Source organism: Urocitellus parryii, chromosome 8, assembly GCF_045843805.1.
Source record: "Urocitellus parryii isolate mUroPar1 chromosome 8, mUroPar1.hap1, whole genome shotgun sequence".
NCBI classification, from domain to species: domain Eukaryota; kingdom Metazoa; phylum Chordata; class Mammalia; order Rodentia; family Sciuridae; genus Urocitellus; species Urocitellus parryii.
In genome coordinates, this window is record NC_135538.1 from 99785968 (window position 1) to 99808841 (window position 22874).

Below are 22874 nucleotides of genomic sequence, written 5' to 3' on the forward strand. Positions count from 1 at the left end.
AAACAAGTCAGAATGCCTTAAAGCTTTCTTCGTTAAGGAGTAAAGCAAAGAGCTCCCTTCTAGGCCTGCCTCTTGGGGAAACCACTTGGTTAATAATGAATTTACTTTCATTCAAAGGACCAGAGTTTTAGTTAGCAAGAATACACGCCATTTCCCCAGCTTCATTCATCTAGTCACTGTGTTTCCTTCTGGATAATGGCATTACCAATAAAGCATAAATATTTTCATCTTGTCTTTCTACTGAGCAATGGCTGGGGCTGAAGTCTCTGTGATCTTTCTTCATTTTGCCTTATAGTTAGCCTCTTTGTCACAGCTCAGAGTTTCAGACCTGCCTATATAATCCAGGTTGCTGTAGAGAAAGGACTTCATTAATGCTTTCTTGCTAGGTTTGAAAACAATTAGAACAGCAACTAGAAAGAGTTAAGAGCCCCCCCCCCCCCAAACCCTGGAACCAAACAGACATCACAGAACAGGGATAGCAGGTAAAGTGGTTGCTATAAACACTTTCTCTTGAAAGCTGTGTCTTTTCAATAAACACACTGTTAGGCTCTAGCAAAATATTTCCAGTTGACTTCATGGGTGGTGCACTGCTAGAAGCTGTTAGCTCATGCTCAGTTAAATTTCAAATGTCAAAGCTCATTAATAGTGATTTTAGCCAAAGACAGCTTGTAAGGAGCTGTGCAAACTTAACTTCCTCAAATAAAATGAGAAGAAAGATGACCATTTAACATTGCTTTTCCTCCCTCCCTCCCTCGCCCCTACTTTCTTCACCTCCGCTTCAAGTTTATTTTTGGTTTTATTGACAGTAGGTTTCAAGTTTATATTCCACATTTCCCTTAATTTGCCTTGTCCTTTTATCCGCCCCCCCTTGGGAAATAGGCCTATTACAAAGGTGTTGCGATGTTTCTTTGAGTTTTAGGAGGAGTGTGTTGTGTGTTTGAAGCAGGCCTGGAGGAGTCTGTGAAAGTGTTAAGGCAGAAGGTTCAGCTTTTGAGAGAAACACACTGTGATATGATTATGTGCTCAGATGCCGTTTCCCAGCCCTGTCTGAATACAAATGTAAAAGGAGATTCCGGTTACACAATAATGATGTTTCAAACTAAAAATACCAGTACTGGAAAGCATCCCCATTATTTGTAATGTGGCCAGTTCTCACCACTGTGGTTACCTGGAAAATTAAGTGGAATAAAAGCTTTTTAAAACCCGGTCTAAATTTATTTGTGCAGTTGTGACCGTGACTCAACCCAGCTGCTGTGTTACATTCCATGAAAAACTAATTAATGATTGAGCTACTGATTATAAATTTCATATCAATATGGTGTCCCTTTGATTTTAGATTTTCTTAGCAACAAACTTTATTGTGCTCTCTGTCTGAATTGTCAAAGGCAGTCTGCACTGAGTAAGCAATGCCTGGGACTTTGGCATGTGGTGTGGGTGGCTGGAGGAATCCGGGCAAATACCTTAGAGGTGGTTGGTTCTTGAGTAGATGTTTGGAGCCTCTCTGTAGCTTCAGTGCTTTTGAGGAATTTGAGCTTGGGTTGAATCAAGATTTCTGTGTGATTGTAATCAGGGTAAAGAGAGAGTATAGTGGGAATAGAATGTAGGGTGAGTATCAGGAATCCTATTGTTAGCAGAGTTTTCTTCTCAGGGTTATAGAACTTCCTGCTTGGGGGTAATCATTGGTCTCAAATGGAGGTTATGAACCATTAGCTTTTTTTTTTTCCATTTTTTTGACAAAAAAATCAATTTTATCCTTCCCCCACAATTTGTTTATATTTCAAGAAGCTGACTGATTTGAATAAATGCCGCTCTGCTGTGGCTGGGGTTGTGGCTCAGCAGTAGAGCACCCACCTCTCACGTGTGAGACCCTGGGTTCGATCCTCAGCACCACATAAAAATAAATAAACAAAAAGATTTTTAAAAAAGGCTTTAAAAAATGCTACTCTGCTACTAAAGGTGATTAATTGCAAATAGTCCATTAACTTGATATCAAAAGGAATCCAGTTACTTTGTTCAAATGGACTACATTCAGATATTGTTCATAGATTTCAATGATATTTGACTCAAAGATAAATCTTTTATTAATATTGGCACCACATATATAAATAAAATAAAAGGTACACTGACAACTAAAATAAACAAACAAACAAACAAATAAATAAATAAAAAGTTTGTGTGTTTCTTTGAAAAGTCTGAAATATTTTTTAGGTATTTCTGCAAGTAGGATCTTGGGGACACTCCTAAAAATACTACCTTTTAGTTTTTATTATTCTCTACTTTTGTCTATAAACATCCAGATTTTGTCCTTCTAATAAAAAAAAAATAAACCTGTTTGCAGTGATTGGCTTGCGTGTTGGGTGTTGGTCTCTTCTCAACAGTGAGAACAGGAAATTGTATCATTTATCATTTTGTCCTTGAGGTCTGGCAGAGTACCTGACCCAATAAATGTTTATTGGTTGAATTTAGTAAAATTTCATTAATTGATACACTAACAACATTATGGTTGAAATATTTAACTTAAGAGAAAAAAATCAATTTTATGGACTCTAACACATTAATTATCTGCATGCAAATAAGGGCTGAAAATTACAAATAAATGCTATCAATTTATTGAAGCAGGTCTGGAGGCGTTCTGCTGGCAGACCCAGTGCCAGCAGTTTGTTATGCCTGAATGGATATTTTTTTATAGTCCTTTAAAAAAACATTAAATAATTTTAACAGAGGACAAAGAAATTATAGGATTCTAAGCAAGAGAAAGCCTTTTAGGAGTTACGGAAACTCATGTTGCTCCCGTTCCACAGTCATAAGGTTGGCTGACTGTGTTAAGTGGTCCGATTATTTGGTAAGTGCCTACTACTAATGTGCCAAGTATTGTGCCAGTGACTGGGAATACTGAATTGAACACATGTCACCCCTGACCTTGGAAAACTCAGAATCTAGCCAGGTAGAGCATTGAAATAACCATGGAACACAGCTTCTCAAGGGCCTGAGAATGTCACCTCAGGGAGATTTGAAATGGAGCCCTTTTAAAGATTCTCTCAAGAGAAGGAGCATATGTACCAGCATGGCCATGATATGTTAGTGTGACTTCTAGAAGAGTTTGAGGATGGTGCCTGATCCAGTGGAGGCTTAGGGAGGAGGCCTGGGGAGAAGCTGGAGATGAGGCTAGAAAGACGATTATCGGATAGGGGCTTATCTGCCTGTTTTAATCTGGATTTTTTTCAGTAGGCATTGGAAATCAGCTCTTATCTAAGCTCCGCACCTGTGTATCCTAAGTGTGTGTGTGTGTGTGTGTGTGTGTGTGTGTGTGTGTGTTTGCAGAGAGAGAGAAAGTAAAGAAGAGGGAAAGGGAGGAAGAGAATGAATCAGGTTATTTTTTCCTTTGTTTAAAACTTTGTTCTTTTGGTTATGCATATGAATCAGGTTAATTTTTTTTTCTAGGAAGAAAATATTAGCAGTAGGGAAGAGAATGGAAGGGTGTGGGGAGACTGGAAGAGGAGGTTAGAATGGCTATTGCATGAAATGGTCACTCATTTATTCATTTAATGAGTTTTTGTAACCTATGATGTGCCAAGTGCTGTGCTAAGCTCTGGATGCCTGAACAGAAATACTAGCTCTGCCCAGAGTCAAGAAAATCCAAATAAGAAATGAGAACAAAGGTAGTTAGCACTCCACATGAAGAAAAGGATGAACTAAGAGGCATTGTGAGCAATCACCACTATTTGGTGACTGTGGGATGGATGTCATAGGTGAGGGCAGGAGGGGTTGTTAGGTCCTGACTAGGGTTTTGGAGCTGGGGACTCTGTAACTTGATTGGTATTGATGACTAAGTTTGTGGGAAGGGAACTATAAAACATGTCATTGCTGAATGCTCAATATAACATATGGATGGTGACTTCAGGCCATTTAGAGAGTACCCAAACTCTCCTTTCACTCAGAGTTTGAGACATAGGTGTGAGAACTGGGGCTTTCTTGTGTTTGTGGGAGTAGCAAAGAAAAGGACCAGTCCTACCTATGTTCTAGATTTCTTCCCATCCCTGCTCAGCAGTGCTGGAGATTTAAATGGTCCCAACCTGTTTTGGATTTTCTATCTCTGTCTAGCTCATCTTCCTCAGTGTGCTGTTTAATCTGAAATAAATAATGAACCCCAAATCCCCCTGACTTTTGTCTGACCCCATTTACTAAGTGGGTGGGTTTCTTCTTCCCTCACAGCCATGTTTGCTGAAAGGGTAGAGACATTGGCTGTTTCAAGGGTCCCGACCTCCAGTGTATCCTCTCACAAGCTTCTTGGCCTCAATAGCCCCTCCATACTAAAATGCCTGGCCAAGATCTTCCATGACCTCTGACTAAGCAAAAATTGGTTGGAAGTCTTCACAGTACAACCTGATTCGAATGTGTTACTCTTGGTGGGCCCCAATACTCTCCTAACTCCAATGCAATCCAATGTGATTTTAAAACCTCAAAATGTATTAAAATTTTAAAACCCTTTACACCCCTAGATGGCTTGGAAGTCAGTGTGTGAAGTGGGACATGGCTCTTTCTCTCTTCTTTCCATCTTTTCCCCTAGTTCTTAGAAGTCTGTCAAGGAAGAGTGGCATGGCAAAAGGTCCTGTGTGGCAGGTAAACTATCTGGGTGAGGTGTGCAGTTGTTAGCCTTCTCATGGGTCTTTCTGTGGGCCCATTAGATTTCCCTGCTGGGGTACTTTGTTTGTGACTTTCTCTGACTGGAGAGCTCATAGTTTTCAGAGTGGGAGCTGTGCTGCTCTCTAGACAACCTGGTCTCCCTCTTGGGAAAACTCTCTTTCAGTCATACCAGACCTGTGCCCGTTGGAATCCCCATCCACCTTTGTCCCTTGTGAAGTGGCACATAGCTTGCTCCCAAATCAGTACTCTCTTATCTCTGCTACTAAACAGGGACAGCTCCAGCAAGGCTCTTGCCTTCAGATGTTCTAGGTGTGAATCAAACACTGGTGCCTTTTCCAATAAGCTGTCCCATTAGCTCTCTGGAAGCTCCTCTTGCTTGTCTTAAGTGCTGCTGGAGAGGAGACAGAACACACCACAACTTACCAGCATCATGAGGTAGTGTGGGCTAAGGACTGCAGCAGGAGATACAAAGACCCTGGAAGCACAAGAGAAGTGGGGGTAGCTCTGTTTTGGGGAGAAGGAATGCTAGTAAAAGCATTACAGAAATGGGCTAACCTGGTATTTGGAAGAATGAGTTTGCCTGATGGAAAGGGTTGATAGCCTTGCTAGATGAGGTATTAGCAGTAATGAAAATAGGAAATGTGAAATAGGAGTGTCTGATGACTGTAGGTGATATCTATGTACTCTTACACAGCGGGCAGGAGTGATGGAGACATGAATGAGGACTCAGGCACGGACCTTGTAGATGCACATGCACTCACACCCTCGAAGACACAAAGTGTATAAGCCCACATTCTACAGACACATGTTGAGGGTTTCCTTCTTTTTTATACTTTTACTCCTTCACTGTTATTGGGACCTTGAAAAACTTATTTAACCTCTGTTCTAGTGTCTTCACCTAAAAAATGAGGAAATCAGATGTTTCATAATTCCCCAATATCAAGTGAGTTTCTATAAAGCAACTTTTAAACTGAATGAGTTGGGTAATTATGTTGTTTTTAATCCATGGGTTTGTTTCATAGAACTACAGAACAACTTAAGAATGCTGGTAATTTTATGAAATTCAAAGATGCATCTTTTTTCAATTTTAAAAAATTGTAGTAAAATATACGTAACATTTCACATTTTTAACCATTTTAAGTGCACAGTTCAGCAGCATTAATTATATTTACATTGTTTGTGCAACCATCACTACCATCCATCTAAAGTTCTTCCTACACTGAAACTCTAATACCCATTAAATCTTAAGTCCCCATTCTGTTCTCACTAGAACTTCACAACCACCATCCTACTTTCTTTCTCCATAAATATAGCTACTCTAAATACTTCAGTGAAGTGGAATTACGTACTATAAACACTGTGTTGTGTCTCACTTTTTCTCTTACTGTAGTTTCCTCAAAGTCCATCCATATTGTATATAGCATGTATCAGAAATCCCTTTCTTGTTAAGTCTGAATGATATTCCATTGTATATACTGAGCTTAGTGCATTCATCTGTTAATAAACACCTGGGTTGTTTTTGCCTTTTCAATACTGTGAATAATACATTTATGTACAAATCTCTTTGAGATCCTGCTTTCAATTATTTTAGGTGTATGTCCAGAATTTGTTGATCATAAGATGATTCTATGTTTAATATTTTCAGGAACTGCCTTACTGTTCTTCATAGTGACTACACCATTTTTCATGTACATATGCAAAGTACAGGAGTTACACTTTTTCCACATTCTTTCCAAACTTTTCACTTTCGACTTTTGTTTTTATTTTGATATTAGCTATCTTAATGGATGTACAGTGGTATCTCATTGTGGTTTTGATTTTCCTAATGATTAGCAATGTTAAAATCTTTATATGTTCATTGGCCATGTGTATTTATTTATTTTGAGAAATGTTTGTTCAAGGCCCTTTCCAACTTTTAAAATTGAGTTTTATTTTGTTATTGTTGTTGTAGGAGTTCTTTATATATTCTGGGTATTAATCCTACATGAAATACACAATTTGCAAATATTTTCTCTTATTCCATGAGTTTCCTTTTCACTCTCTAGTTTCCTTTTATACATAAAAGGATTTAAATTTGATGAAGTTCAACTTACATGTTTCTTCTTTTGCTGTTTTATTTTTTGTGTCATATACAAGAAATTATCTCCAAATACAATGTCATAAACATTTCACTTACATAAAACAAGCAAACAAAAATAAGCTGTAAGTTAGTCTAAGTTCTATCTTTAAAATTGAAATGTTTAATCTGCAAATTGTAATTAAACTTCTTTTTTTCACTCTCAGTGTTATATAGGCTAAACATCCTTTGGGTGCCTTCTTATTATCTTCATTGCTTAGAGAATCAGGCAGGGTTTCAATTGTCTATCACTATTACATTGTCTTCATACATTTCATTCATAAATTGTTCAGAATGTTTAGAATAATGTTTTAAACTGAGCAAGGCATAAATTTGCTTTGGTCTCTCCATGTGAAAAGCTTAAAGACTTGTAGATTGGTTACATATAATGAAAAGGAGGAGAGAGTAAGAAGGAAAGGTTAATATTCTTTCTGATTGACAAAGAAATGATGTGGGATTCTTCCCACTACCACCTATTTAATATATTTTTTTTGTACTATAAATTGAATCCAGGGGTGCTTAACCACTGAATCACATTCCCAAGTCTTTTTTTTTTTTTTTTTGAGACAAGGTCTCTCTAATTTCTTAGGTCCTTGCTAAATTGTTGAGGCTGGTTTTGAACTTGCCATCCTCCTGCCTCAGTGTCCCCAATTGCTGGAATTACAGGTATGCACCACAGGCCCAGCTCACCTATTGGTTTTCTAAAACAAAACCAAAAACTACTTTGAGTAGATCCCAGACAGGGGAAATTTCAACTGGGGGAGGGTGGTATTAGAAATGATCAATTATTTGGAATTGGGTAATGAGAGAAAGATGTGCTATATGCTTGCCATGTTTTTCTTGTGCTCTATTGATGTGTATCTTCTTTGGAATATATACAGACTACTTCATCAACAAAAAAATTCTAAAAGGGCAAAAATCATTTTGATTAGACTCTGGTCCTAGCTCTACCCTTTCTCAATTCATTAAGTAATCTTGTAGTAGTCACTTAGTTTCACATTTATAAAACAAAGTATTGATAAAGATATCTAAACTTTTACTAGCCCAAAGTAATATGGGGGGGGGCATATTGGAAGCTGCATTTCCTCCCATTGGGAAAATGGGGATAAAAGTTTCTATTTTCTTAAGGCAAAGTACATCCACAGGAATAATTAATCCTCAGAAGGTTGGGCCAGTTGATTTTCATTAAAGGGGAAATTCCCCAATGTTGGGAGAATTCTGGGAAAAGACATTGTGCACTCACTTCTGAGAGGTGTTGTGGCCTGTGATGCCTTTTAATATGGCTCATTGAATTAGCTTAACCTTCAGTTCTTGGGCTGTTGATTTCTTTAAGGCTCATTTCACGGGGGTCTCTGTGGCTTTCGAAATCCAAAACCAGGAGGGGCTTTTTTGGTGATATCTATGCCTGTGGATTGTTTAGTATTTGCCAAGAATTCTGAGTTTCTGAGTTTTCTGCCTTAAAAGACACATAATAAGAAAAGTTTTTCAAGTATTTGTATAAACTTACATGTGTATGTTATATGCCTGTGTTTATACATTGTGTGAAGAGTATACAATGAATTCCAGGTGACTCTAAAGCAAATGATAAAAGTGGATTTTGCTGTCTGGAATTACATTAAGCTTTATGAATTTTTAGAAGGGCTTTGAAATAATTTGCTTTATGAGTTTTTTTTTGAAGAGTTTACTGCAAATGAAAATGCACATATTTCATTAATCTCATTTATTGACAGTCTGAGCAATAAATTATAAATATATATATTTTAAAAATCTTCAAGTACATTTCTTTGATATATTGCTTATGTGATAATCAATTTTGGGATGTTTTACTTGTTATCACAGGAAGATTTAAATTAGGTCACCAACTTCTTGCTCCTTTTTCTCATATTGATAACTGGCTTATGGAAATTTGAAAAAATAAAATGCAGATATTTTCAACCTCATATCAAAATGGCATGTGGTTTTGATCCTGAGAGTAGAGGGTTTCCATCAGACTGCTCTATCTGAAATATCTGGGTCTATTTCCTTCTTTGCCTGGACTGCTGTTACTGGTAGTTGGTGTTATTCAATTATGTCTACATTTTAACCTTGGTGTTTACCTCTAATGCTGCTCAAGTCAGTAAGTGATTCATTGCATCTGGAACTAATAAACAAGGTTTGGCGGAAAAGGGACAATGTGTGGCAGATGCGTTCGGATTAAAGGGAACAATGGATTTGAAACTGGTCTCTAAGAAATGCACTTAGAAATGCAATTACACATTCATGATTATAGGTGTAGGGACCACACTGCCTGGTTCATAGTGAGCACCCTGTGAAGGTTCACAGATGTGATGGTGATGGTGATGGAGATTATTTTAACCAACCTGCATCTGCCCTGCAATGAACAGGCAAGCTCCTTGAATCTTAGATTCCTCAGATTTCATCCCAGCTCTGAAATACTGCTTTCTGGGTTTTCTCATTCCTCAAATCAGACTAATAATTTTATGGTATTAGCATTAACAGAATAATCTTGTGCATTATTGAAATCAGAAAATATATGCATGAATATTTAATATTACACAATGCTGCTTTCAGGAGATTTAAAAACTTAAATTAACATTTCATTTGCCCTCCCTAAAAATTACATAAGTCTCTATTCTGAAGCTTAAGGATACAGGAGAGAAAAGTTATCTAGTCGAGGCCAATGAAGATGCCAGATGCAGGATGGATTTTTCTCACTTCTAAAACTTGGTTTTCCCTTGCAGTGAATTAGTCCCTCTCTCCCACCCCTCTTTCTTCTCTGTCCCTCTTTCCTCCCTTCCAGGGAAGGAAATAAAAAGTCAAATCCTCTTCTCTCCTCAGGAATCAATGTTTGTGGAGAAAGTAGTGCTATTAATCCAATTATATTCAAATACCATTCTCGAAAGTAGAGTCAGAATATGGACTTTCAAAAATTCTTAGCTTCTCTCAAAGAACGCACATCATGGCTGTGTTTAGGATCAGGTGATTTTGCAGTTCTTCAGCATAGATAAAAAGAGGTTCTAGTGATATAGAAGTCCTTGTGGCATGAGCTGTTTCTTTAGTAGTTAAAACTCTTCCTGAATGAATAGAAGGTCTGCATCCAGTCTTCATTTACACTTCTTGGCATCCTAAAGAATTTTATATTTCCCCACATGTCCTGTATGTGAGGAGTCATTTCTGCAGTGAGAGAACCTGCCTTCTCTCTAGTAATGGCCTCCCAATGTGATCTTGTTATCTCCCGTTTAGAGAAGTTACTTCAATGAAGGAGGAAAAAGAAATCATGTTCTCTGTAAAAATTGCTCTTCAAAGAAGGCCATTATGGTGGCACATGAGTTTTCTATTGCTGCTTAATAAATGACTACACTCTGGTAACTTAAAATCATGCCTATTTATCATGTCACCATTCTGTAGTCAGACATCTCACTCAGTGTAGCTCATTTCTCTGCTCAGGGTCTCACAAAGCTGAAATCAAGGAGTCAGCCAACTGCATTCTCATCTGAGGCTCAAAGTCTTTCTCCACACTCATTTAGGTTGCGTGCAGAACTCAGTTCCTTGAGTCTGGAATAAATAGGTCCTCATTTTCTGGCTGGCTGTTTGCTAGGGACTACTTTAGCTTCTAAAGTCTGCACTTGGACCATAGCCAGATGGTCCCCTCTTAGTCACATGGAAATTTGCCTTTTTAAGACCAATGGAAGAATCTCTTTTAAGAACTTACCTGCTTAGGCAAAGTTAATCTCCCTTTTGAATAACTCAATCAACTGATGTCTGTAAAGAATTATATTTGCAAGATCTTTTTGCTACTGCCATATAACATAAGCTAATTGTAGGTATGATATCCCCTCATATTCACAGGCTCTATTCCCACTAAAGAAGAGAGAGTTATAGGTATAGTATGTTATAGGACTGGGGCTGAGAATCCTGAGAGGAGCATCTTAGAAATCTGCTTAATATAGATAGTATGTTAGAGGACTTGAGAAGGTCACTTAGCCTCAGTGAAAGTTGAACTTCTGCTAGTATTGCAGGGATCTGCTCCATGTCTTTCTGGACTCCACATATTTCATTTAGGTTCAAGGAATGGACTGATCAATTCTCTCCTTGAAGACTTTACTGGGGCTAAGTTGGCTCCAGTCTTCCTTTAAGAAGCTGAGGCATGGGGTTGCCCATAAGGGGTTCCTTCCATGAGGTAATCTGAAATCTTATAAGGTTACCTAGTCCTGTGTTCAGTTTCCTCAAGGTTACGGTGTGACTGATGTTAACCAGAAGTCTGAGAGAAGACTTGGTTTAGTTTGGTTTGGATCCAAATGTAAGGAACTATCATGGAGTAACCTGAGACCCATAAGTGTGTCTAGTTTGCTTCTTACCCTCTGTGAGCTATGGACACCACTCCTCCAAAAAGGTGGGAAAAGAAGGAAAGGGAAGACCCACCGAGGGAAATCAATTTGTTTGTGATAATTAGAGACCTACCCATTCTCCTAATTGATTGTTCACCACAAAGTAACTTGACACTTCTTTAGCCTGGGAGCTAAATATAATCAACTTTTGTTTGTTTCTATGAAAAAAAAATTCTTTTACCCTTGAGGAGATCATTATTTCTATTGTATGAAGATGGTAGCCCAAACATTCGAAGTAATTAGAGCAGATGTCAGTGAATACTTTTATAGTAAAATACACTGATGCTTATAAACTGGTTTTCATTCTTTGGGCTTCTTTCTTTTTCTTTCTTTTTCTTCCTTGCCATGATATATTCATTTTGCTTCCCTTCAGGTATAAAGGGGAGGAAAAAAAGAAAAGGAGGAAAAAAAAAAGGTTCCCCTGGTGTATGAGACTGAGAAGCTGTCAAAGGTTCATAGCAGGGAAAGTGCGCTCCTGTGTATTCAATCACTGAAATTAAGTGTTTTCGAAAGCGGTGCAGTCACGGGTCCATTGCATGGGGAAATAACATGTTGTAGTCCATCACTTAAAATGTTAACCTTGTCTCTTACTAGTGACTAGGAGCAGAAACACGTGCTGCATGCTCGCTGGTTAAATGGCAGTGTGTCAGCTCTGTGAAAAAGGCTAGCGTGTATCTGTCAATCTTCTGATTCGACTCTGTGTGTGTGTGCATGCATGGGCACACTTGCGCATGTGGGTGGCATGCATACACACACATTCACACACGTACACACATATACACACACACCAGCCCATACTTGCTCTTGCCTTTATGTGGTCTCCTGAGACCTGGTCTATTACTTACTAGAAAATGAGAAGAATTGAACCAATTTTCAGTACTTTAGCATACATCCTTTACTAAGATGTTTTTGCTTTCCAGTTCTATAACGGTATTATAATTACTTATTTTTAGTTACAGAGTGTTCCATTTGAACATATTTCAATATTGGTAGCATGTAGATGTATTATGCAAAGCATATTATAGTATTATACTGATAGTATGAATCAGAACATACCAGGCATCCCCCAGCTTTTTCTATAAAGAGTTAGATAGTAAGTGTTTTAGGTCTGGCAGGACATGCTGTATTTGTCATGAACAGAAAGCAACAAAAACAATATGTAAATGAAATACTTAGGCTGTGTACCAACATCAAAATACTGTTGGGGCCAGATTTGGGCTGTAGACTGTAGTTTGTGGACTGTTATATGCTACTGATTATTCCCCTTAATTCTCTTTTCTGTGGCATGTAGAGAGCTTGCTATCCGCCAGGTTTTAAGTAGTCCACTGCATCAGCAGGAAGGTCACAGCACAGCAGTGTCCCTTCCTTCAGTTCCAGCACCTGCCTATCCTTGCTGTACATGCAGGACATCAAGCGTGCTCCTTCCTCAGGGTCATCCTCAGATACCTCTGCTTTTCTCATCTAATCCCTTATCAGGGTTGCAGACCTGATCACTCAATATCATATAGTTCCTCCCACCCTGCCATAGCTGCTCAATTTCATCTTGTTATTTTTTCTTTCTTTCAAAGCATGCTATTTGTTTCATATATGTATCTATTATGCTACTAAAATATAAGCTTCATAAGATCAGTGATTTGATTTGTTTTGTGTTTAGACCAGTGACTGCGGTGTAGTGAGGGCTTAATAAATAAGTGCTGAAGGGGGCCAGGAGGAAGGAGGAGGAGAGGGAAGGGCAAAATACTGGCAAATGAAATTGATCAAATTATACTGTTTTTGTATGTGTACGTGAACAAATATGTCACAACAAATGTTTATTATTATGAATAATTACAATGTACTAATTAAAAAAAGAAGAAAATATTTCTTGAATGCATTGGATTCATCTACTGTAGTTCAGGCAAGAAGTTTGTAAAGAGTCTTTGATTATTAAATAAGAAAATACCCTTTAGGTGCACTCATTAAATCTTAGTCATCATTATTAATTTTTTAACCTTAAACTTTAAATGGAGAAAGAAACATCTGTTTTAAAGTTGTGAGGAACAATGACTCTGTAAGTAAAATGTACAATCATATGCCTGGGACGTTAGAGGCATCTGAGTAGCTACTGTTATCATTATTATTTTCTCCAGCAAGTGGAATGATCCTCAGATTTAAAATTCAGAAGAAATCATATTAGAGACAATTTATAGACCCAAATAGAGGAGACCATAGACTGTGAATCTATTCTGTTTGCAGACTATGATGGTCCTCTGGAGTTCTGAAGTAACTTACCTATATGAACCATTGAGCTAGTATCAGTAATTTATGAGAAATCCCAGAGAATAAGAAGAGTGTCAAATTAAGAGATAGCCTGGTGGATTGGTTCACTTTCTAAGGGGGACAAAGAGTAAGTTGGAACGGGGTATATGTCAATGAAGAAAAAGGTATTATTGGTATTTCTTTGAGTGTTCAATGACCTGGGCAGTTTGGAAAGAATTTCTCCTGTTATCTTCCTATCACAAAGGGTTTATAAGCATTGAGGAAAAAAAGTGATCACTTAGGGCCAGCCTGAATTTACTAAGAATAAATTATGCCAAACTAATTTAATTTCCTTTTTGTTCCCTATAGAGTTATTGAGTTAATAGGATAAGGGCTCTATTAGTAATCCTGGATTTGTAGATGGTTGACTTTTCCACAATGACTATCTTTTGTTTCATAATCAGCTGAAGTAATCTCAGCCTGTGTTAATTTATCTGTAGTGTCCAGATTAAAAGTAGAAAAAGGGATTTCATGCACTGGATTTCACCTGGAAGGCAGTCTCCACAAGGGTCAGCTATCCAATATCCTGAACTCCCAAAGCACATTGGTTATGTTTTCAATTATTGAACTAATCACACTTTAATTATCTAGCTGTTTGTCTTTTTCTAAATGATAATGGAAACACCTTAAGAACGTGAATGGATGGTCACATTTCTCTGGAAGAGATGCCTTTGCATTAGCTTATGCACAAAAGGTTTGGAATTTTAATTGGTTAACAGGTATAATATTACTCAACATTTTAATGCCCTGTTAAAATAGCCAATACTATTAGTTAGGAGATCAAATATGTAATGAATAGTGTAAAGATAATCATGTAACTATTAGTGGGAAGAAAACTAAGAATAAAAAACAAGAAAAAATGGAAAACTTTCTACTAACAAATTTCATGTTAGTTGAGAAATAACATATAAACATAAAATGCTACAAATCGAGAATGTATAAGTGATATTCATGTCAGAGTTAAAGAAGGATCCCCTCACAAAATAGTGAAGGATCTCACAAAATGAAAGGTCAGTGAATTAAATTAATTTTTCCTGATGTGTTGACACACACTTGTAATCCCATCTATTCAGGAAGCTGAGGTAGGAGGATGGCAAGTTCAGGGGCAGCCTGGATGTTATGGTTTAGATGTGAGGTGCCCCCCCCCCAATAGCTCATGGGTGAGACAATGTAGAGTGTTCAGAGGTGAAATGGTTGGATTATGAGAGCTGTAACCTTGTTAGAAATTAATCCATTTTATGGATTAATAATTGGAGTGGATTAATGGGTGATAACTATATGCAGGTAGAGCATGGCTGGAGGAAGCAGGTCACGGGGGCATGCCCTTGGGAATTATATTGTCCCTGGATCCTTGAACTCAAGCTCTCTGCTTCCTGGCTGTCATGAACTGAGCAGCTTTCCTCCATCACACCCTTCTACCATGATTTTCTATCTCTCCTCTGGCCTAGAGGTATGGAGTTGGCAAACCATTGACTGAACCTCTGAAATTATGAGCCAAAATAAACTTTTCCTCCTCTAAGATGTTCTTGGCAGTCTTTTGGTTACAGCAATGAAAAGCTGGCTAACACATTGAGTAACTTAGCAAGACAGTCTCAAAAAGTAAAAAGGGCTGTGGATATAACTCAGTTATGAAATGCCACTGGGTTCAATCTTCAGTACCAAACCAAACCAAATCAAACACAAAAAAATGAGAATAACTTCTATGTAGAATATTGGATAAAAGTAAAAATAATTTCATGTTCACACCAAATTTTTGTAGTTATGAAGATATTCTGAATTATGGTATAGTGATTATAAACTCAAATAAGAGTTGGCCATTCTTTCAAATATATTTTAGGGGTACCCACTCTGTGCCACATACTGTTATGGGAACTGGGGATACAGCAGAAAGCTGAGAAGCTCTTATGAAGCTTCTTTACAATTTATTAGGGATTGACTGATGACAAACAAAAACAACAATGTATTGGATGGTGATAAGTACTTTGCAGAAAATAAAGGAGGGTAAGGAGGTGGAGAAAAATGTTGGACATAGTGACTTGTCTTTTCCTATTTCCAAGACTTGCATACTGAGCAAGAAGGCATTATGGTGAGGTGTCAAAACAGTTCTTCCTTGTCTTTGTCAGGCAGGAGATACTGACTAGAGAGATTCCCATAACCTACCTCTGCCACCCCGGCTCAGTGCATACGCTCACAAATAGGTCTTTGCCTGATGTTTCAACTTGCTGATCAATGACTTCTTTCAAGATGACTCTGATGGTGTTGCAAGTACATTTAAGGTGACAAGTAAGATTTGCAGACACTGCACATTCCCTGAAGTTCAGAGAAGTGCTGACATTTTGTAAGAAGAAAACAAATTGCATAAGCTTCCAAGCAGAGGCAGGAAAGTTAAATTGCTTTCTTTCTTTCTTTCTCTCTTCCTTCCTTCCTTCTTTTCTCAGGTCTGTATGATTTGAACTAAAGATGAAGGCATGTGCTAGACAATTCTTGCTCATCTATTTCCCTACCTGCTCCCTGTGCTTGTAAGTAAATTAGTTGCTTCATCTGCAGAATAGATATGACTAATTCTTCTATCAAAGAAGAAAACTAAAGCTAGCAGGTGAGCACCCTGGAAACTGAAGTGGGTAGAGCTTTATGTTAGATGGAAATAAAAACTACATTGGCCTATGAACTAGGTTCATGACAGAGTATATTCTTGACCAAAAACATCACCTTGGTTGACACCGAGCTAGTCTTTCAAGCTCACTCAGAGCTAGGTAACAAATATGAATGCTAATTATTACAATTTTAAAGTATTCTCAAATTAATGAAAGGTATCATGGAATAAGTTGACACCCTTAAGTACCTAATTGATTTGTGATTATTTCAGATCTTTTTGCTGTAGGTGTCATGAGGTCTGGTTTTCTTTGTAGTTCTGTGGCTATAGATCTAATCACCTGGCTAATATCAGAAAGAGTCACACTGATGAATTCTTCATAATTCTAATAGTTGTTCCACACACCACCCTACCCAGTCTGCTGGAAGTGAGGGGACCCAGACCAAAGACCCTGAGCTTTATGTGCTGGTTTGTAGGAAACTTCTTAGTTTCCTTTTGGGAGCTATCTCTCTCTCTCTCCTTTAGCCCCTCCCTTGACTTGGTCCTCAAACTTTGAAGCAGAATTGTCATCAGAGGAGATCCACTTAAAATTATAGATCCCTGGGTGCCACCTCCTGAATTTTGATTCAAGAGCTTTGTGAGGATGTCTGAGACATTGCCGTTAGGACGAAAGGGCAGGATTATGCTAGAACCTTCTCTCTCTGACTTGGAAATTCAAATTTTTGCAAATGTCATTTTACTGGGGACTCTGAGCTGACAGTACAGATAACCTTGTTCACCTTGTTTTGCAGTTGATGTTACTGTATTTTTCCCATGTTTCACCACTTTATTTCCCTCCAGTTTCCTCCTATTTGCCTCCCTTTCCTCTGTCTGTATTTGCAGGAGTGAATTGGAGGATTATAATAATATATAACGTATAGCCCTATAAGAAATCATTTTCCTTAATTTTACTTGATAGCTACCTCTATAGGGACATCAACTGGAGAGTTAAACTTTTTCTTACTTTTCTGGTCTGTGGATAGTCATCAAGCAGACATCATTCGTATGTCTGACAATGATGCTCATGGGAAACCCATTCTTTTTTCATCCTATGCCTTTCTATCTCTTAAGCAAGCATAAGTCATAGAATTTATTTTCTTCTTTGGTATAAAATAAAAAAAAAAAAACTATGCGTTCTCCTATCTCAAATCTGCCTCTTCCACGTCACCAGAGGACCTTTGAGGCACTTCATTTTGCAGGAACTCAGGCTTCTCATTTGGTTGGAATCTGGACAGGAAGAAGACCATGTATGGAGAGGCACACACATGCAGTGTGTGTTACCTTGAGGGAATCACCCCCTCTATTCTGGTTTTATTCTATTTATCATCCTAATAGTTCCATCACTTCACAAGATATTCAAACATGTTTTCAGCCTCTCACATGGATGAATACTGCTCTCTGTGATTTTTATGTCCTTGTTTTGAAAAAAAAAGTGACTTTAGAGTGGCCCTACATTAACAGAAGAGACAAAAAGTTCTGAGAGGAGAACTGCGGCTGGGATGGTTAGGGGCTGCTTCCTTCTCTGGCTCTTTCTCCCAGTGCTGCTCTTTGCCTCTCACTCAAAGGTTTCAGGCTATTCACTTGTCATCTGAAGTTGGACTGCATTTCATGTATGCATGCATGAGCTTTGTTCAGCACCAATGCACCAAGCACAGAGGAAAGGCAACAATAATATTAAAAAAAAAAAGTGGGAGGATAGATCTGAGCACTTGGAAAGAGGAATGTTCCTATAAAACAGGGACACTTGGCAGTAGAGCCAGTGAAAAATGATACCAATTACATAAAGCAAAATGCCACCCATCAAGCAGAACATTTTAATTCTCCCTATTCCAGGCTATTTATGACTTTTTGTCCAAGACTCAATACATGTCTGTGAAAATAAAAAATGGAATCAACTCCATCTGTTAGGTAGAAGGGAGCCTGTGCTGGAAAAAAAGAGTAAATTCCAGGGGCTGAGCACTGAGGCACTTCAAGTATAACTTTGTCTCTTCCATATTTTTCTCCTATTCGGGTTAGTTATATGAGGAAGAGGGGTGACTTATTTTATTGAGACATTTAAAATATTTAAATTAATTTTACTTTCTTTGAAAGTTTCTTCAATGATTGATCACCTGAATAATCTTGATAAAAAAAAAATCCTCTCTGTTTCCCAGGGCAACTCTTCCTTTCAGTTCTGCCGGAGATGGTCCAAGGCTTACAGTTGGTTTCCTGAAAAAGTGCCACAAGATGGCGACAACGTCACAGTGGAGAATGGCCAACTCTTCCTCCTGGACACCAATACTAGCACCCTCAACTTGCTGCACCTCAAAGGTCTGTGCAGTTGGAAGTTGGGTGGCATTATTCTATGCAGTTCTATCACTTGTAGTGGGTAGTGGGGAGGAGAAAATTTTCTACAAGTTCTGGCATTTAGTTGGCAATTTATTCTCAGGCCAAATTGAGATTTTACTATGAAAAGGAAGAAGTGGTTGGGGGTTCATCCTTTTGGTATTTATAAGGCCATCCTTTTGGTATTTATAAGCACAAAGCTTGATTAATTTAGTTTTCAAAACCAAAAAAGTTAACTGTGTTCTCAATGAACACGATGCTTTCCTGAAACCATTTATAGTCCTGCTCATCCAGGGCAGCCTCCACAAGATAACAAAACACCCTGAAATGGGGTAATACTGCTGTCTTTGAAATTCCCTGCCAAGGAAGTAAGGCCTTCCTGCTTTTACCCTGTTGTGGTTTTGACTTCATGGTCCCATGGAACATCCTGTAAATTGGCTTCCTCATTGCAAAACCAGCCACCAAGCTCTAGGATCTAGGAAATTGGAAGAAATGAGAATTCAGATTACAGTTCCTCCCCTACTTTGCCAAATGGCTAAGCAAGCTATTTCACATCTTTGTGTATTTGTTTTCTTATCTGTTAAACGAGAATCAAAATCATTGTCTACTTTAGGGGTGGATATTAAGGAATTGTTATCAAGTGATCGTGCTCATTGGCGAATGAAAATTGCTTGAGAGATGTGATTTGTTATGGATGTCTATAAAACTCTATGCTAAAACATTATTCTTTACTACAAATACACCTAATACAAATATTTGTTCTTGTTAAAGTAAGAGCATGGTTGTAAATAAAGTATTTCAAAGGGATAAATTAATGTAATTTGGGTGCCTGTGTATTACAGACCCCAATCAGGTTTTTCTGACTAGGCATTTTGTCGTTCTGTAGTTTGGAAGATGTCCGCCACCACCATCTCCCCATCCCAGTAGCAAGGAGAATAGTTTTCAGTCAAATCCATTAATTAGTTACTTTCAGGGGGAAAATGGTCTGTCAGCTTTGACTCTTGCCCCATCTTTGGAGTGTGTATGTGTGTATGTGCATGTATGTGTGTGCAGCTAGTGGCTATGAAGAATGATCTATTGACAGCCATCAGCTGTCTAAGGACTAGCAATGACAAAGGAAAAGTCCAGACTCAGAGCCTCATCTCAGAGCAAAGATTCTCTTGTCAAGACTTTAAGCAGGGCTCTCCCCTTAGGAATCCAATTCTCCGGGGTACCATCAGGTGCTGAAAGATCTTGATCTTACATTACCACAATCATGTGGGAGAAGTTTCCTAGCTCAAAATCATGGATTACTAAATCTCTGGATGTGCTATTACTTTTAGGTAAATGTTCAATCAAGGAATGGTCTTCATAGGACAAGATACCAAAGATAAAAATCAGGCATCAGAGAAACATTAAAGGGCGGGAGCAAGGCAGACATGTATAATATATACATGTGGCTTCTTACCCTTGTAGATTTCAAGATCTGAACAATCCAAATACTGTGCCCTCTATAATGGTTTTCCTTAATACTCCTGGTTTAAATAATATTTTATTCTCTGTTATTAAGAAAAAGTGAGATATGTTTAAAATGACAAAACTCACCTTCTAAAGAGTGAAACTCAGGTATCTGTAGGATCCCCTCTTTCTTCTGGGTAGGAGGACTGTTGGTAAGAATGTGAAGATAAATAGTGGACATCATCTTCTATATAAATAGTACAAAGGAGTTGAGCAGGGAGTAGGATTGTTTAGAGAGACCTCTTGAGCTTTTTATCATAGAGACAAGAGTTATAGCTTCTAGACATAGTAGTAAGAAAGAAAGAACCCTGATCAAATTTTGTTCAACAGATATTTTGTGAACGCTTATTAAGTGGCCTGGGAACTCTCTGTAAAATACAAGAAAAAAATAAATAATACTTAATATCAATTATATCTAATATGTATAAAAGAAAATATAACTGGGGAATAAAAGCAAAGGAGTAAAATTTATAGTTCTAAAATAGGAGATACTGGTGGTGAGGAAGAACGAGGACTTGAGATTAGAATTGGATTGGAGAAGGTATGAGTAGCATTTCATTTGCGTCTGAGACATGTTTTGATCATATAGATATAATATCTGCCCAAAATCATAGCATAGGGAATCCCCCTATCTCATTTATTGGTACTGTATATGTTCAGTGGCTCAGGTCAAAGACATTGGGGGCATCCTAGATTTCTTTCTTCTGCTCATATCCTATGGTCAGTCTATCAATGAATGCTGTTGGCTGAATCTTCAACATGTATACCAAATATCAGAACTTATATTTGTGTTGATTTAACCCTAATACCAAAATTTGGGGCCAGGACTATGACAAGTTGTCTCTACATTGGTTCCTGTTTCTCTATTTCTTTGTCTTCCTTATAAGCAAAACCCCAAATTCATTTGTGGTAGTAGTGTACCCAGCTAAAATGCTGGGTTTTCTGGCCTCTTTGTTGCTAGACATAATCTTGTGGTTAAGAGTGGGATGAAGAGATGTAAGAGGAATGTTGTGTGGGATACCTAGGAAGTCTGCTAAAGAGAGCTGATCCAGTAGGAGGCTTATACATTCTTCCTTTTTCTTCTTTTCTGCTTCCTGTCATGTAAATGTAACAGCTACGGCTTTGGCCGCCATTTTATCATGAGGTGAAGAATGGGGAAGAAAATGGGAGAAACCCAAGATCCTATGACTTCAGAATTGCTATATTAGCATTGGACTGCCTACCTCTGAAATTACTTTTTCTGATTGAAAGATAAGCCTTCACTTGTTTAAGTCACTGGTATTTGGCATTTATGCTGTATGCTAAAGTAATCCTAACCTTTTATAGTCAATATGCTTTAAAAATATGTCAGATCTTATTACTTCTCTCCTAAAAACCCTCTAATGGCTTCTCATCTCACTAGGAATAAACCCCAAAGTCCTCTGATTAATGTCTGATTCCTTCTTTGATCTTGTCTTCCCTATTGATTCTGCTCCAGCTCTTCTGTGAATATACCCACTGCAGGTCCCTGCCTGGAATATTTGTCCTCCAGACCCACATGACTGGCTCACTCCATTTGCTCTTTGAGAAAATATCAACTTACCTAAGAAGATTTGCTGGCCATCTTTTTCCAATTACTACCTCTCTCCATTATTCGCTATCCTTTTGATTTGCTTTACTTTTAAAAATAGTTCTTATTACTGTATGACATATTAAAAATTGATTTATTTGTTTACAGTCTGTTTCCTCTATTAGAATAAGCTAAAACAATATGAAGGTCTTCACCAATTTACTTACTATTTTCTCTTCAGGGTCTAGAATAATGCCTGACATATAAAAAGTGCTCAAAATTATGTATTGATTATTAAATGAATGGACCAATAAAAGGTACAGCATTCAGGTACTAAGTGAAATTTAATAAGTGTATTTTAAAAATCCTTGCTCTCTTACATATCATTTTCTCAACTAAGTTATTTGGACTGTCTTTATTTGTTTTCAATGATACACAAGCCTGCCTGCATACACATGTGTATATGCATACATAAACACATTTATTCACACATATACAGTGTATCCAGAAACACATACCTGTGTGTGCATGTGTATCGTTATGAGTTCTTAGGAACACAAATTGGCAAATTATTTTTCTGTTTTTAAAAGCATTTGAAGAACAACTTTAGTGGTAGAGAACCAAAACTCTTCAATATGTGGTTGATAGAATATAGTTCCAAATCTTTAATATCTTCTATGATCTATAATATTGTGAAAGCACTTGAAGTATAATATAGATCTATTTGAATATGTGACTGAATCATTATTATCATCACCACCAACAGCAATTCACTCTGAATATCTGTTACTGCCTGTCTTTTTCATATCTATTCATGATATCAGAAAAATAGCTGAGTGGAATTTTTATTTTTGTGATTCAATCTACAGGCTGAGAGAAAGCATGAGATTTTCAAGTCCCAAAATAATTCTTTCAAAATACTTTAAACAAAAAATATAAAGTACTGTGGTAGAAATTCTTTCTCAGCGTTTTCTATGCTACAGAGAATGCATTCTACAGGAAGTATGTATACTTTGAAAAGATTAGAGGCAAATGAAAAGGAAACTGGATCACTTAAGAAGCACACCAGGAACTACTTCTTGAAGAGATGCATCTGCTGTATTATGTTTCTATTCATAGAAGCCAGAATCCCAGTGTACAGAGGACGAGGCTCTTACATTCAGAAAACTAAACTTCTACCTGTGGGCCCTTGGGAGTCTTGAACTCTGTGCTTCACTCATATTTTACCTTTAAAGAGACTTAACATTTTTTTTCCTTAACATATATGACTTTATAGACTAGAAGGTAGGATTATAAACTTCTTGGTGGGCTTGGGAAATGGCACCAAATAGTTTTGTGCCATTATTTATGAAGCTCTATGCATTGATTTTTGAACTTTATTGAAAAATGCCAGATTTTTTTGTGACCATAATAAGAGATTCAGTT

At 37.6% G+C, this 22874-nt stretch overlaps 1 protein-coding gene across 1 annotated transcript in view; it reads left to right on the plus strand.

Moving 5' to 3' along the window:
- The window catches only part of Pkhd1 (PKHD1 ciliary IPT domain containing fibrocystin/polyductin), a 426978-nt gene that overhangs the window by 101575 nt on the left and 302529 nt on the right, over positions 1-22874 (plus strand). The window contains exon 35 of the mRNA XM_026400889.2: positions 18232-18388. Coding sequence (XP_026256674.2) covers positions 18232-18388 — 157 coding nt within the window. The remainder of the gene's footprint in view (positions 1-18231; positions 18389-22874) is intronic.